At 26.5% G+C, this 16,112-nt stretch overlaps 1 protein-coding gene across 1 annotated transcript; it reads right to left on the bottom strand.

Moving 5' to 3' along the window:
• Positions 1-8,236: 8,236 nt before the first annotated feature.
• On the bottom strand, positions 8,237-11,373 carry LOC113556785 (eukaryotic translation initiation factor 1A, X-chromosomal-like). The gene is made up of 6 exons (XM_026961935.1): positions 11,211-11,373; positions 10,967-11,050; positions 9,731-9,834; positions 8,600-8,732; positions 8,419-8,525; positions 8,237-8,346 (listed from the first exon to the last, which is right to left on the bottom strand). The coding sequence occupies exons 1-6, from the start codon at positions 11,224-11,226 to the stop codon at positions 8,341-8,343; spliced, it is 450 nt and encodes a 149-aa protein (XP_026817736.1). The 5' UTR covers positions 11,227-11,373; the 3' UTR covers positions 8,237-8,340.
• Between the last annotated feature and the right edge of the window lie 4,739 nt (positions 11,374-16,112).

The raw sequence follows: 16,112 nt of genomic DNA on the forward strand, positions 1-16,112 counted from the left end.
TGAAATCGTTTTCCTTTAGCAGAACTAATCTTGTGTTTATTACATTATCAGTTTTTATTACAGACCTTTTATCCCGGGGCAGAAACGTATCGTAAATTTTACAAAAATAAAGTGTATTTTATCAAAATCATATAACTAATAATTAAGCTTTTACAGTTGCGATGTTAAAACTAGTTAAAAAATTTAAAATTTTAATTACATATTAGTATTTAGTAGTTTGAAGTCCAAAGTTTTCAATAGTGGTCCAACCGCGAAATTTTTTTTCAATATACAATTTCCATGCTTAGAGTTGACTTTAAAGTTGCGATTTGTAGTTTTTCGTCCATTTGATTGAATTTTTTAGTAAACTTCTGCTTGGTATTCTTTCAGTACTTCGATAAAATTATAAATTTAAAATTATATATATTATGCCACTGACAATATTGACATAGTGACATATTATTGTTGAACCACATCATTTGCTCGTAAGCAATTCTAGAATAATATTTCGCGTAAAACAGCACAACGCATTGACAAAAATAAGTTGATGGTTACTGGTTACACATATGTATTACACCACATATTTGACATAACATTAATAGTATTATTATTTATTATTGAATATTGATGTTCACTTTATCACGCTAGGTGTCTGTATATGACCGGATGTCGGCCGTGCCGCAATAACCTACAGCAGTGTAGTAAGTTGTTTATACTAATGTAGCGATTTCGGATTGTTGACCTCGTGTTATTTTAATTTTTAACGAAGGGAAGAAGTAAAACGGCCGAAAAACTTTTCTGGGCCCTCGCTATAGAATCGTCCCTGTCATCATCATTACAGGCACATCACTGCATTACGCGGTTGCGTACACCACGCGCGTTGATCTATGTATTATTATTAGATATTTACATCTATATAGGCATTCGATAAATCGATGCGTAGGTGTTAGTTATATTACTATACTGCGTCCGTCTGTATAAATACATTCAATTATATAGTAAATTGCCGATGTGTCTGCACTGCTGTCTTAAACTACCTATATGTAAATCATCAACGTTTTATTATTTTTGCAATTAGCATAGCAATAAAAAAAAATAGCAGATAACTACTTATTACTTATACTTAAAAAAACTGTCTACTGTGTAGGCGTTATAAACTACCATTGGTGAGCTCGAGGAGAAAAAATAGATTTTTCTCGCGCCAGTAGTATATCACATATTATCGTTGTCGTCTTTATTCAAATAATTTCTTACCAAGATAAAAGTAGTTTATTTCAACTTTCAAGTAAACTTTAACTTTTTTGTCGTCATAATTCACATTCCTTAATAGTTAATAGTAGAAAATGTATTTATTTTTTTTATTTATTTATAGAAAAAATAATAATCCTTGGCATCGTGGCAAAATTGAATTGTATACATTATGCTTATGATTTATAACTACTCAAGTTTCATACTACCTAGCTTCCGAGTGCTAGAGTAACAACTAACAGGTGAATTATTAAAAGTATGACGTACTTCTTATAATATATAATATTATGTATTTGTATGTGGTTGAAAAGTAAAAATCAATTTAACTATTTTTCGATTATTACACAATCTAAATAATTGTTTTGTATGGACAAAAATGTAATACGTAGATATAGATAGATATAGTTAGAGAGCCTAGATAATAATTATTATCTAGGCTCTCTATTTACAATATTTTAAATTAAAAATATGTTTGATTTTTATATACTTAAATTAAAACTATAAAATATAGAAAGGCAATTCAGTAAGTACACGAGACTATTATTTTGTTCTTTAAAAAGTATTGTTTTTGAATTATTCCTTTTTACCTATGTGTCGTCTATTTAAATTGTGTTTTTTTTGCGTGTTTCTAATTCAGATTTAACTTCCCAAAATTATACAATTTAATGGTACCAAAAAACTAGGTAGGTACGTCCAAAAATAAGCGACGTAAGTTAATAAATTAACTAACTGTTTAGCTATCAGCTAAAAACGTCATCAGCTATGACATGATTATATATTACATTGCGAAGGGCATGGCAGATTGACAGATAAACTTATGTAGCCTTATTACATGCGTAATATAACCAAACGTAATTTGAGGTAAATGTAGCAGAGGGCTAAATAATTAAAAGTTCGAGCACGCCAAGCTACTGAAACGGAAAAATACGTATCCTCACGATGTGACATTTGATTATCAATTTATATGATTTTTTTCAATAAAATTAGTAGTCCCACTAAATAATGGACTGTAAAGCCTGAAGCGTTTAAAGATTTAAAAGTTTAGCTAAACCCCATATGGCCATATTATCGAATTCTGTACGACAAGACTGGTAATTTATAGATTATGAGTTTGCAAGTGGTTGATAATAATTTAGATCGTGTAAGAGAATAAAGCAGATGGAGTCCGGAATTAATTGAACTAGATAAACAAACTTAACTTTCAACAATTATTCTACAAACAAAAAGAATTAAAAATGCATTAGTGGCTTTGAAGGCAAGATAAATTAGGCGGCATCGCTTAAACTTTAGGAGTAAATTATACTCAATAATATACAGCATATAATATGTATGTTATTGTTAACTTAAAAAAAAAAACAACAATGATAGTAATTTCATTTACAGATATATAAATCTGATTTTAATATGTACATTATAAATTTATAATCTTCTTAAAGATTTTGAAAAATAATTATTATTTATACATCTTTATGTGCATGTATATGAGAGCAAGAGCTAGTTTGTCATTCTTATCCCTATCCAGGACGACTAAGGGAAGAAAAATTACACTTTACAAACACAGTGTTTGTTGGTAAAGTTGATAATAATTTTAAAAAAACTGTAATACATGGATACAATAAACTTTATAATATTTTAGTGTTTATAATACAATTAAATATTTAACTTTTAAAAAATGCTTTTACTTAACACACATCAACAATTTGAAAAAAATAATCGTTTATTTACTAGCATTGCTTTTAATCTTGATAATATATTTTTATTTTTTAATGATATAAGTTACAGTCGTCATAAAAATTTTATCTTGTGTTTTTAATGTTCAGTAATAAACGATTAATTGATGAAGTTATAGAAAATATATTAGAAATAACATGCAAGGATACTTTAAATTCGTCGCAACATGTAAGCTGAAAAATGAGCTTTAAAAATGCTATACCTACTTCAAAAATTGTTTGAAACTCGTTATAAATACTTTGTACATTAAAAGCTTTTATAAAAGAATTATTAAGCGCATGGTTAAAACATGAAAATTTTACTCTATTTTTACGTCTTTTTGTAAATTATTAACTCCATTTTGTTCAAAACCATTCATATATTTTATATTAGCACAATGTAGTAGCGATGTCATAAAATAATAAATATGGATACAAATATATTTAACATGATACACGATAAAGTGATTCACAAGTCACAATAATAAAGAAAAATGATAACATGTTACTATAGTTAAACCACGCTAAAGAATGCTGTTTCATAAATTTCTACCTTTGAAGTAATCGCGTTAAAATTTAAGGCCAGACTACTGATGGCGTTTTATAAGACGAGGGACAATCGCCCTGATTACCTATACTCCCTGTAACAACTATTGGTTTAATTTTTTTTTTTTTACTACGTTACATCTTAAAAATCTGTTAAAAATGAATTTGTGAGTTTTTGACCTAAAATTTATCGTGATGTAAGAATGTGTCCCGTGATAAAAGCTGTTGATCTGAGCACTATACTTTTATAAATGCGAATATACAAAACATTTAATTGTTGTGAAACATACCACTTTCTAAATAATTATTATATTTATCAGCGGACAAAAATGATTTATTAGTATCGTACACATATGCATAATACACCATGATAGTATAATAATAGCGAAAAGAGAGGACACTCGAAGCGTATCTGTCGCGTGGTAGCGATTACGTTAGGTTAGCAATTATTATGTCCGCAGCAGGATATGATCAATACATAAAAAATGCGCGTTGTTCAGGTGACCTGCTCAGTACATGTTTTCTTAAGTACATAAAATTATTATTTGTTTACGATTGTAGTATGTTGTATACGATATAATACATCGTTCAACAATAAAAAAAATCATCTTATGAGTTACATTTTACTATTAAATCTAATAATTAATATATTATCTATATTCTTTACACAAAATTAAATTTTCCATAATCAAAATTTTAACTATAAGCAATAATAAAAAAATATTTTGATATTGTGAAATTTTCGATATTTTTTAATTAATAAATAAATAATTTATTAGAAATCTCATATTACATTTTTAAACGTTCCTACCAATCCATAATTTTTTTATTGACATTTATAAAAAAAGACTAAAAAAATGAAAATACTAAATTTAAATTTGAATACCTAGTTAAATAGCTTAAAAACATTCAAAATATTTTGAATATTTTATTATGTTTAGAAAATTATTAAATAATAATATAAATATTGGGGGAAAATTTCAATTACCTTATTCTGTTATTTGTTTTTGAATTACATGAAAAAAAAAATAAAATAAATTTTGTCGAATTCTCGTTTAGCGTACAATTTTTCGCTTTTCCTTAATTTTTTTTTTTCCAGTTATTTTTAAAAGTACTGAGAATTTTATATTTTGACCCTATCTAACTAAATTAATTTTCTATCAGAAACCACCCCAAAATTTAAAACTAAAGCATTTTTACTGTTTCAATAGGTAATGAAAGACATAAAAAAAAAACACATCATTGTAAAATCAATACATCCATCGCTCTCCTCGAGGTTATATTATACAAATTTATACTTGAATATTTTAGTTTCATATTTTTTGATTAATATTGAAATAAATTAATAAAAGAGTGGATTTTTCAGTTATAACTCACAAATCACAATTAAGATATCGCCATATCGGTAACCAGTATAATATATAGGTACATCTTCTAAGATAAGACAATATCGATTCAGATCTCTATTCTCTGACTATATTGTTAAGAGTGTTTACTACCAAAACTATCATCCTGGAGGTATTTCTATACGCGACTGTCGCGATTTATCGTTCCATTGTCTCTTTTATGAAATAACTATATATAGGGCATAGACGATATTATGTATATCGATATCGTATATATTATTATAATACACTTATGTGCCTTTAGACTTTAATATTATTACATTATATTTATTACCTAGGTACTTATATCTACTGGTGTGTCTGTGTAAAATCGCATGTAGTCACTAGTCATGTTCGTTTATATAGTTACTGATGATGTGTAGATAATATTATGTTATGTTTTATAGTAAGTAATATCAGTGACGCAACCAGCGGGGGTCTCAGGTCCGGACCCCCACTCTCTTGAACCGTAACGTATCTTTCTAAAATAATTAAAATGTTTGACAAAATACCTTTATTTTTTTCATTTAGTTATCATTCAATTTTACATTATAATTACAATATTTACATTAATCAAAGAAAAATATAATAATTAAATTTGCTTGCTATTTTAAAATTAAAATAATTATATTTTTGACCCCCCTTAAAAAAGTATTGGTTGTGACACTGAGTAGCTTAGTCTCTGCCCTCTACCACTCTACATTATAATACGTTATGTTTATGTAGGTAAATATTTTAATTCAAACGAATGGTGAAAATAATTTTACATCCAAAGACAGGTAATAGACTGCTATGGCCCTTAAAAATAAACATTATTTACTAATTAGTAATTACACACCGGAGGGAAGTCATAATACCTAGTGTTTCACCTTGGACCCCAAAAGTGTGAGTCGCCACAAGACATTAATTTTTAAATAAATTGGTACATAGACACACAGTAATACAGTATAATAGGTATACCTACAAATTAGGTATTTTTCGTACAAGACCTATAATTGCCTATAAGTAATATATGTATGTATGTAATATATATGTACATAGTTGGTTCTATAATGTCACACACTCACTCACACCACACTACCACACACGTTAACTACAGCCTGCGACTACGGATATTATAATATTCCGGCTGCAAAGTCACCCACGCGAAAATATTATCTTAACTTCGGCAAAGAGATCATAAAACAGTAATGCACATTTACTTAACCATCATCATCATATATTTTACCCCTCTCGACCTCTCATTTACACGGTCTTAATATGTAGGTAGGTATATATATATTTATAAATTATGTTGTACCTACCTTACTACATTGTACGTATGGATTATAGACAGATGTATAACCAATACCTGTATTGTGGCAGCGCCGGACGTCTGATATCAATAAAAATCAACACACAAATCGCACGAGAGTGGGTGGTGAAAAACTGAAAACATGCCAGCAGTGTATGTATCTACTTAACAATATTATGGTAGTAGTGATATTCGTCCGCCTATTACATTTGAGACGACGATCGCGGTGGAATACCGTGCTAATGGGTAGACAATAACCCCTTCGCGACATTAATACAATATAATAAACATATAGGTAAAATATAAATCGTAGGAGGTTTTAGATACAGGTATTACAAGGTTAGGTTATAACCTAACCTAACCTAACCTATAGTGAGTACTCATAACATCCTCGGACTCGAATTTATTATCGAAATTCAAGGACGGCCGTTTGTCATAGATTATTGCGTTAGATAATCTAATGCCTTTGTGTCATCGTTTCCAATTATTATTAATGTTAAATTGTTAAACCTATATGATTATACTTTAACATTACCATTAAAACGGCCAAACAGCCGCGTTCGAATAAAAATAAATGTTATAAATTTTTAATGGATTTTTATAGATACCTAACACAGCAATACACTGAAAAATAATATCGTCGGTGAACAAAAAAACGCTATGGTAAGACAAGCACGGCACTAGAATTATTTTCCAGGGGAGGCAGAGTGGGGGGGCAAATATTTTTTTTTTTACATAGGCTAAGGTTTTTTCAGCAATCAATAAAGTTATTTAAATAAAATATAAATATTTTCGGATCATGTGACATAACATAATATAGCTATTAGTTATATAGTACAAACTTTTGAATAGTTAAAAATGTTTTAAGAATAACGTCAAATACTTTTTATGTACCTCATGCAAGAAAATTTTTAATCATAGACCTTCAACAACTATATTAAGAATGATGTACAAAAACGACAATTTCTTTATTACTTTAATATTACATACCTTTGTGAATGTATGATTATGCTTTTTTACTTACATTTCATAAATATAAATTAAAGTAATTGTGTTTAGTAATGAACAGATGAATTTGTTTGACTCAACTTAAACATAATTAATTGGGATACATTTGTTTGTTTATTTTCATTCAGTAATGAGTACTCAATAAAGGTAATAATAAAAAAATAAATGATTTTTTCCTCATTAGACAATACTAGTAGGTTAATCCATAATAAAAAGACCAAACGTGTTATTTGGTCAAACTTCATTAATTCAATTATTATAATTTATAATAAATTCAATTTATTCTGCAATTTATGTTTTATGACTTTATTATATATCATATAAAATATTTTTTACTGTTTGGGGGAGGGGGGGCTAAAGCCCCACCTTGCCACCGTGCCTGTGGTAAGAGACTAAGAGTACATTCTACACAAGAAGTAAGAACTACTTCCATAATCAAAATTTAATAAATTTCAATAAAAATTAATTATAATTTCATTAACGACATTAACTCTACATATAGTGATAATAATTGATAAATGACATTTTAATGTTACAAACAATTATTAGTTACAACTGTTTAATTAAAAAAATAATAGTGAAATAAACACCATAGATGATAAATAATTTTTAATAATAAATTACATTTTATTAATTCAATGAATATGTCTTATTATAATTATAATAATAATATATTATAGTATTATAATACTTAGGTATTTATTAAAATCATGAATTTCAAACAATAAGTATAACTCTCATTAACTTTAAGTACTATTGTTTTGCCCAATACTGACTCAAATCAACATTATAAAACAAATCAAATGTATTTGTTTAATTCTAGTTATGGAACCAACATGACACTATATATACATTTATATTAATCTGTGTTAACCTGGTCGCCTAGACCCAAATTATAATTTAACTATACACCTACTTAACTATGTCAAACCAAAGTACAATCTCATTCGGTATGCATAACTAACCGATCATAGATATTACTGATATTGAACATAATTAAATTAATACAAATTTGCATCAGACTGTAGAGATTAGATCAGAAGAACAAAATAAATAAAACTAAAGAATAATTATTATGTAAGTATATATTTATTTCAATATTGTTTTAGATAAGTTGGAACTTAGGCAACTATTATGTCACCATACAGCTTGGATACTTTTTGAAATAACTTTAAATCTGAAAAATTAAAAAAATTAAACATTAAAATATCATTATCTAACAAAATTACTATAGATATTTTGATTTTACATTATCAACAGCATTGTCTGCTTCTTCATCATCGCTAATATCATCTCCGAATTCAATATCCTCATCCAATCCATCATCAACAAACGTGACTGTATCATTGATGCGAACTAAAAATAATACATATTTTATTTGAAATAAAATTTTGATATATTTATGATTAAATCAGTGGAATAATTTTTACCAGTTTCTGGAAATTCTCCATATGTTTTTAAGTTACGAGCTTCATCAGGTGTATACTTCAAAATAACATCAGCTTTTGTATCTTGATATTCACGTAATCCTATCAATACTATATCAGCTTGATTGATCCATACCTAAAATAACAAAATATATTATATAAAATAACAAAATTCAATTGGGATTCAAAAACTGTTAACACCTTTAAATACAACTAAATGGTTTTTTTTTTACAAAATAAAAATAATATAAAACACATTAAAAAATGAATTAGAAAAACAGTTTGGTACTTAACTGAAACACTAGTTTAATTAAAATTGCTTATTTTATTTTATTTATACTATTGAAAATATTAAATATAAACCTATACAAAATGTATATTAACCTTTAAATTAAACCTAATTGAACATAAGTTTAGTTTTTCATTAAGAGAAAGCCAAACCAAATAGTGTTGTCGCCATCTAATAAATGTAAAACATCAGATTTAAGTTCAGCAGAACCAATTTTGTGATGTTAGCTTAAATATTAAAATTAATTGACCTATAATCATGCTAGAGATAAAAATATTACCCGTGTTCTCTTACTGGTTGTGTAATATATTTTAATTTTTAAGTGAGTAATGACTAATGTGTATGTAAAATGTAAAAATCCTCATGGTTTGCTTAAAAGTTTAAATATCATAAAAAACCAACAAAAGAACACAGATAATATTCTTTACCTTTAAGTTTGATCAAGTTAGGTCAATTCACTCTAATATTAAAGCTAACAATAGAAAATTAAATTAAATTAACACATTAAATGCATATATATTTTTTTAAGTCCACTCCATTTAATAAAAACTTCTAATTTATAGAAATACCTTTCATAAGATCATACTTCCCAAAAGTGTATGAATACATATATTTAATATTTATTTAACCACACAACTAATGATTAAATATTTCAGCTATACATTCAAAATAATATCAATTTACTTCAAATGTATATTTGACACCAAATTGAGTTGAATATGTCACTGAATGACCTAAGCAAACCTCAAATGGTGTCAGAAAGCAATCAACAAATTAAAGGAACCCCTGGAGCTTGTGAGACTTATACTTGATATATATTTACCATATTTATTAAAATTGAGCACCTTTTTCCTAAGTTTTCCTCGAATGTGGCAAAGTCGTTTTACACCATCAAAACACATTGCTTCTAGACGTCCATTTCCCAACATTTTGGTAACTTGAGCATATTCTAAAAATGAAAAAGAATTGAGGTAATGTATATATAATAAATATTAAATAATGATTGAGAACTAAATAAACTCACAAAAAATACCTAATTTATTTAACTTTGATTTTTGTTTAATAACAAACTGGAGGAAAACATTATATTTTTATTACTCTACTACATTGAGAATAAATTTAACTAACTAAGTAAATTGAATGTAAGTATATACTTCATTGATTGAATATTTAATTTAAAATTAAATAGTTGTAATAACTATAGATGAACGCGAAGTTTCAAGTAAGGTGTTATAAACATTTTTACTAGTTCATTTTTTGTATACAAATCATAAGACCATTTAGTTTTAATTTATAATCTTTATATAATATAGATATGCCAATTTAATATTTTAAAAAATAACTATGATGATAATCATAATTATAATATTAATTTTAGTTATACAGTAATGGTTCAATAATACAATATATGGATATATTGAAGTCTTGATATACTAATTTTATCATACCAATGCAATTTGAAATTACAGGATCATAATCATCTCTATTAATTTCAATGGGACAATAGGTGTACCTACTATTATATAAATTATTTATAATATACTTAAAATTTGATTTTTATTTAACTTATAGATTTAGGGATGTTGAATCTTAAAATAAAATATTTTTCTTTATTTATTTTAATTTTTGAATTGTTATATGGCTACGCATTTCTAGTAAAGTTTGTCAACTTTATAATTTATAGGACTGATAGCACTTTACTGTCTTTGGGTATACTAATCAGTATTTGCTGAATATATTATATTTAATAAATCAAATCTTTCATTCTTCGATATTCTTAAAAATAAAATTTTAATGTAAATTTTCAATTATTGGTTATATTTTTATAAAATTATATTTATAGAAACAATGCTTTAATATTTAGGTCATGCATTATTGCATGATTCATAGATAAAATTGTGGTATTAGTGCACATTTGCATTTTGGCTCGACAATATTATAGTAATATACACATTATAGTTATCAACTTCAAACTTTTAATTAATATTCTTTATCCCTCTTGGCTCATAAATCATTTTAAAAATAATTAAGATCATCCAATAAAGTACTAGGTACTGAATATTTATCAACTAAATTATTACCTTGCCCATCTTCTTTGAATACCAATTCACGCTTTTCTGTTTCATTCTCGTTCTTACCTCGCCTACGATTTTTACCTCCTTTTCCTAAGGATTCAAACAAAAACAATAAGTACTAAGTAAAATAAAAAAAGTTGTTTTTTTACTTATGTATAAATAATATATCATATAGATAAATTAGTTAACTATTGATGAAACAAAGCAAATGATTTTGCAATAAGTTCGGCTTTCCAAACGATTTACTTACCTTTATTCTTAGGCATCGTGTATTAATTTGAAGAATTGTAGTCGCAAACTCACCAGTTTAGAGCTTTAAGGTGGAAAATTAATCACTTTGTATAATTAATAAATATTAATAACACGTTTTTAAAATATAAGAAATACAGAAAAGTGAAAAGAACGCGTTATCAAAAAACATCGGTACAGTTCGATTGTGTTTGGTTATTCCGGCGTGGTTAGACATCATTTTTATGGGTTCAATCACGAGAATGATAAGCAGACCAAAGAGTATAGAAATCGTAACCATTTAATACTCTTCCCGCCAAATTTGTTTTTTTAGACCGTCTCGTCTGTCATATTTTCCATTCATGTCGGTTACACAAAAAGTAGTAAGTACTCTTGACACTCTTGTAAATCTGAAATAGGAATAAATGATAATCAATTATTAAGAAAAAATTTATATAATTCACTAATTCACAGGACTCAATATATTGTTGTACACTTGAACACTTCAACACTTGTACCATACAACAACTTCTAATTATGTAATAATCTGTTGTTGACGGTGTCGTGTCTTACCGTTTTCATTGATTTCAGCGGGGTAAATCTTGAATATTGGCAAAATAAGACAAAAACAATTAAAATATTTATTTATGGTGAATAAGAGATCCTTAGTGTAGTCGTAAACTCGTAAAGGTATTTAAGACACACTTAGTGCCGGATCTAAATCTCGGAAGATTGATGAGTGCTATTAATAAAATTTACTTATTTATAAGTCATTTGTCGCATTAAAAGTAATGATATATAATACTATTGACTATTTATGTCGAGAAGGTATTGAAAAAAAATCATTCTGCATAATTGTATACTATAATGAAAAGGAATATTAATGAACAATGATACTCGTATTAAAACAATATCATACATTCACACTAGAAATTGACTGTAAATTAAAAATCAACAACGATAACCAGTTTTCGGTGGTTGATGTCCAAGTAGTAAGTACATAAATAAATATAATTAGCTAGGTATATATATATATTTGTTTATTAAGTCGTTTTTCGAGTTGATCTGTTTGATCAAGCATTAAATCTTCTTCATAAAATAAAAGTAAATATTATTAGTTTGACGTTTGACATTTGACAGGTGCCTTACTAATTTAACTATGACAACAATTTTAGGTTGTTATTTAAATTTTAAAAGTATAAAAATTAAAAACAGATTTTAGTGTTTATGATATAAATGAATCTATTGTAATCTTAACAGACACGGCACCGGCAAACATGATACAATTAGTCCCGAATACTTTTGGCGAAAAACAGATTCTTCTGAATAATAAAAATGAGCAAATTAATTTCAAATTTAGTAAAGATCTGTTAGTTCTTCAATAAAACAAAAGGTTAATTTGGCAAACAAATTAAAAAAAATTAAGTTTTTTTTTCCGACAAAAAATGAAATTGAAGGTTAAACACAGCGTTTAAGCAGATCTGTTTAACTTTTTGCAAAAATAATTTGAAACTTGGTGCTTTTCAAAATTGTAGTGCGACTATCACTATTGAATTTATTCAAATATTTAATTATGCTTTTGATATACTCAACTTTAGAAAATACAATGATTATGGTTTAAAATCTACCTTATGCAATAGGAATTATGATGAAGTTAAAAATTGTATCGACTATCGATAAAATTTGTATATGTAACTTATTATTGGATCTCAAAGAAAAAGTAGGTTTTTAGGGATTTTAATTTGTTTTTAATGTTTTAATACATTAAGTAAGATACTATTAGAATCAGAAAAATTAAAATTGTTATGTTTATATAAATTTAGTCAAGATCATCTAGAACTTTTGTTTATCTCAATTAGAGCACACAGTGGCTTAAATAATAATCCAAAATCCAACTATATAACAATTTCGAGACTTTGAGTCGCTTGTAAGAAATTAATAGTAAACGCTGGAATTGAAATTAAAAATAGTGCTCTTGCTAACTACATTAGCATTTCTCTCGATAATAATAAAATTATTTTAAATTGTTCTAGCATTACAAATAGGGAACCTTAAGACTTAATTAATAATACTAATTTAAATTTATATAGACATTGGCACATTGTGCTTGACCCAGAAACTATAATTTTACACGATCATGATCATGACTATAGTAATGTATACATTGTTACAAATACTCTCAGTGATTTTTATATTAAAATTATTATTTATATTACTAGTTCGTCTCTCATCATCTTTCTTCTAAAATTAAATGTGAAATTTGTGTAAGACTGTACTATTGTAGGAGCTCTTTTTTGTTTTAAAAACGATTATTTAATTTTTTAATTAATACTAAAGATGTACGAGGTTTATCATACCCTGCAAGCAACAGTGTGATTTTTATTTGTATAAAAACTGAAAAAATGATCGTTTCAAAATCAGTGTAATAAACGAATGCATAAATTATTAATTCAAAATACAACATTTATAAGTTTTCTATCAATAATACTTCTGTATTTAATAGTATACAATTCCATAATTTTGACAATGGTTGTATTACTAATCATTTAACTCTTTTAATAAAAGCTATAATTTCAAAATATTTTGATTTAAAAACTACAAATGTACAAAGAGCTGAAAAAATATTTCACTTAGAAATTGATATTGTTTATTTTTTTTTTTTGTAATATGTAGATTTTAACACTTACATAGTGGCGTAATTTGGTCATGTTCGTGGGGGGATGAAATGTTTTTATTTTTTTACACATATCCCCTCAAAAAAAAAAAATATATTTATGTACAGCTAACATTGGGGATTTGGGTTTTTTGTTTTATTTCTATAAAATATAAACTAATTAAACTATATATAATAATATTTATTGATAAATCAATAAATAAACGTAGTCAACAAGTATTTTTTGTTAAAAAAAAAGGTTATGGGGGAATACGACATCCAAATCCCCCCCCCATAACACGTCACTGTAGGTATCTATTTAGTAGTATAATAACAATAACCGAGAATTACCATATTATTGTATGTGCACTGTGTATCGGTTCGTACTGCGTACAATAATGAGTATTATAAATCATGACAAACTATATATGTATACAGGATGATTATTTTATCATGAACCAGTGGTGTATTTACGGGGGAGGGTATGCGGGATAAATCTCCCCCATTGGTCTTTTTTTAACTAGATAGGTTTAATAATATCGTACATATATTACAGAAATACAGAATAAAATTATTGAAAACACTACATTTTATTATAATATTGAAATTTTAACAATTTGAAAATATGATGGTTGATAGTTGTAGTCAATACACAACTTACTGCTAAATATGTATATGATTCAAAACAATTCGTATTGCAAATCGTAAAATTCCGTCAATCATTATTATTGTCAATAACGATCTGGCTATTATCATGCTTTTTATAATAATTAATAAGCGTTTGGTTGCTATTTCAAAACTTATTGCAAAGTGAAGGTATATATATATAAATAGGCATTCTAAACAATAAGTTCTAATAATTAAATGGTATACAAATTTAAACACTAAATACGAGTTATTACTTATTTTTATAATATTTATTATTGCATTAGTTCATTTTTAATTCAGCATAATAATTCATTATTTATTATAATCGAACACTCACGTTAGTGTCAGTGCCGAACTTCCACCTAGGCAAACAAGGCAGCTGCTTTCCTAGGGTCCAGGCCCCTGACCAAGAACCAAAAAAAGGGCCCTTCCTTAGTAGCTGTATTGAGACCCTGAGATCCTTAAGTTCGGAATACTGGCTAGTCGCTAGTGCAATATTTTTTACGGTTTTGATTTTTCGTCTTATATATATATATATATTATATTTGTATATTTATCAATAAGCACTACTATTGTATTCTTATGGTTTACCCCATTTTATAAAAAAATGATAATGAATAATAAATCTTCAAAACAAAAAAATACAGTCTTATATATTTATGTGTAAGTGCTTATTGATAATAAGTTTATACATTTTCAACATGTTTGAGAAACAGTAGTAATAGGAAGTGTTCCCCCCACGGTAGAGGAAATTATATGTTTGCTAACGTATATCCCTAGACAAAATCCTAAATACGCCAATGTCATGAACCACTCATTATTACAAAAAGCATTCATGTTTTTGAAAATATTTTTTTACATAGTTTCAAGTTGTTAAAAAACAACGTTTTTATTAAAAATTTATATTTTTAAGTATTTTTTATGCTTATATTTTTTTAAGTTTTTTACTTTTTTGAATGACAACATAGTTTTAATTTCATATCCCAAAGCAGAACATTTTTCTGAGTATTTTGATACATAAAAATCGAATTTACAGCGAGTAGTTTAGGAGATAAGTATTTAAAACTTTAAAGTTTTGATGCGCGGAGTAGAGTAGTATGGGGTTACCTCGCAAAATGTTTGTCCACTACTCCGCTTGTCAAAACTTTAAATAGGTTTAAATCATAAACTACTCGCCGCCCTAAATTCGATTTTTATGTATCAAAACACTCAAAAAATTATTCTGCTTTGGAATATGAAATTAAAATAATGTTATTCAAAAAATTAAAAAAATTAAAAAAATATTTAAAAATGTAATTTTTTAATAAAAACCTTGGTTTTGTAACAATTTGAAACTATATAAAAAAATGTTTTTATTACTTTTTGAAATAATAAGTGGTTCGTGATAAAAGAATCACCCCGTATACATAATATATATATTTTGTCATGTTATAAATATAAAAGTAGGCCATATAATGCACGATAGTCGATAGTATTATATAATACAATATTCAACAATTTCATGTTATCGCATCCCATACCTACGCAGTATTTTACAATCATAGGCTATAATTTAAAGTGACATATTATAAATATTTTTAATTTGTTAATTACATTTAAACATTTTAATATTTTATAAATTGT

Source organism: Rhopalosiphum maidis, chromosome 4, assembly GCF_003676215.2.
Source record: "Rhopalosiphum maidis isolate BTI-1 chromosome 4, ASM367621v3, whole genome shotgun sequence".
Taxonomy (NCBI): domain Eukaryota; kingdom Metazoa; phylum Arthropoda; class Insecta; order Hemiptera; family Aphididae; genus Rhopalosiphum; species Rhopalosiphum maidis.

Coding starts and splice junctions, on each gene's coding strand:
- LOC113556785 (XM_026961935.1), bottom strand. Junction 8,733..9,730: donor GAGGAAAACTTAGGAAAAAG/GTGCTCAATTTT, acceptor TTGTTATTTTAG/GTATGGATCAATCAAGCTGA. Junction 8,526..8,599: donor TGGAGAATTTCCAGAAACTG/GTAAAAATTATT, acceptor TATTATTTTTAG/TTCGCATCAATGATACAGTC.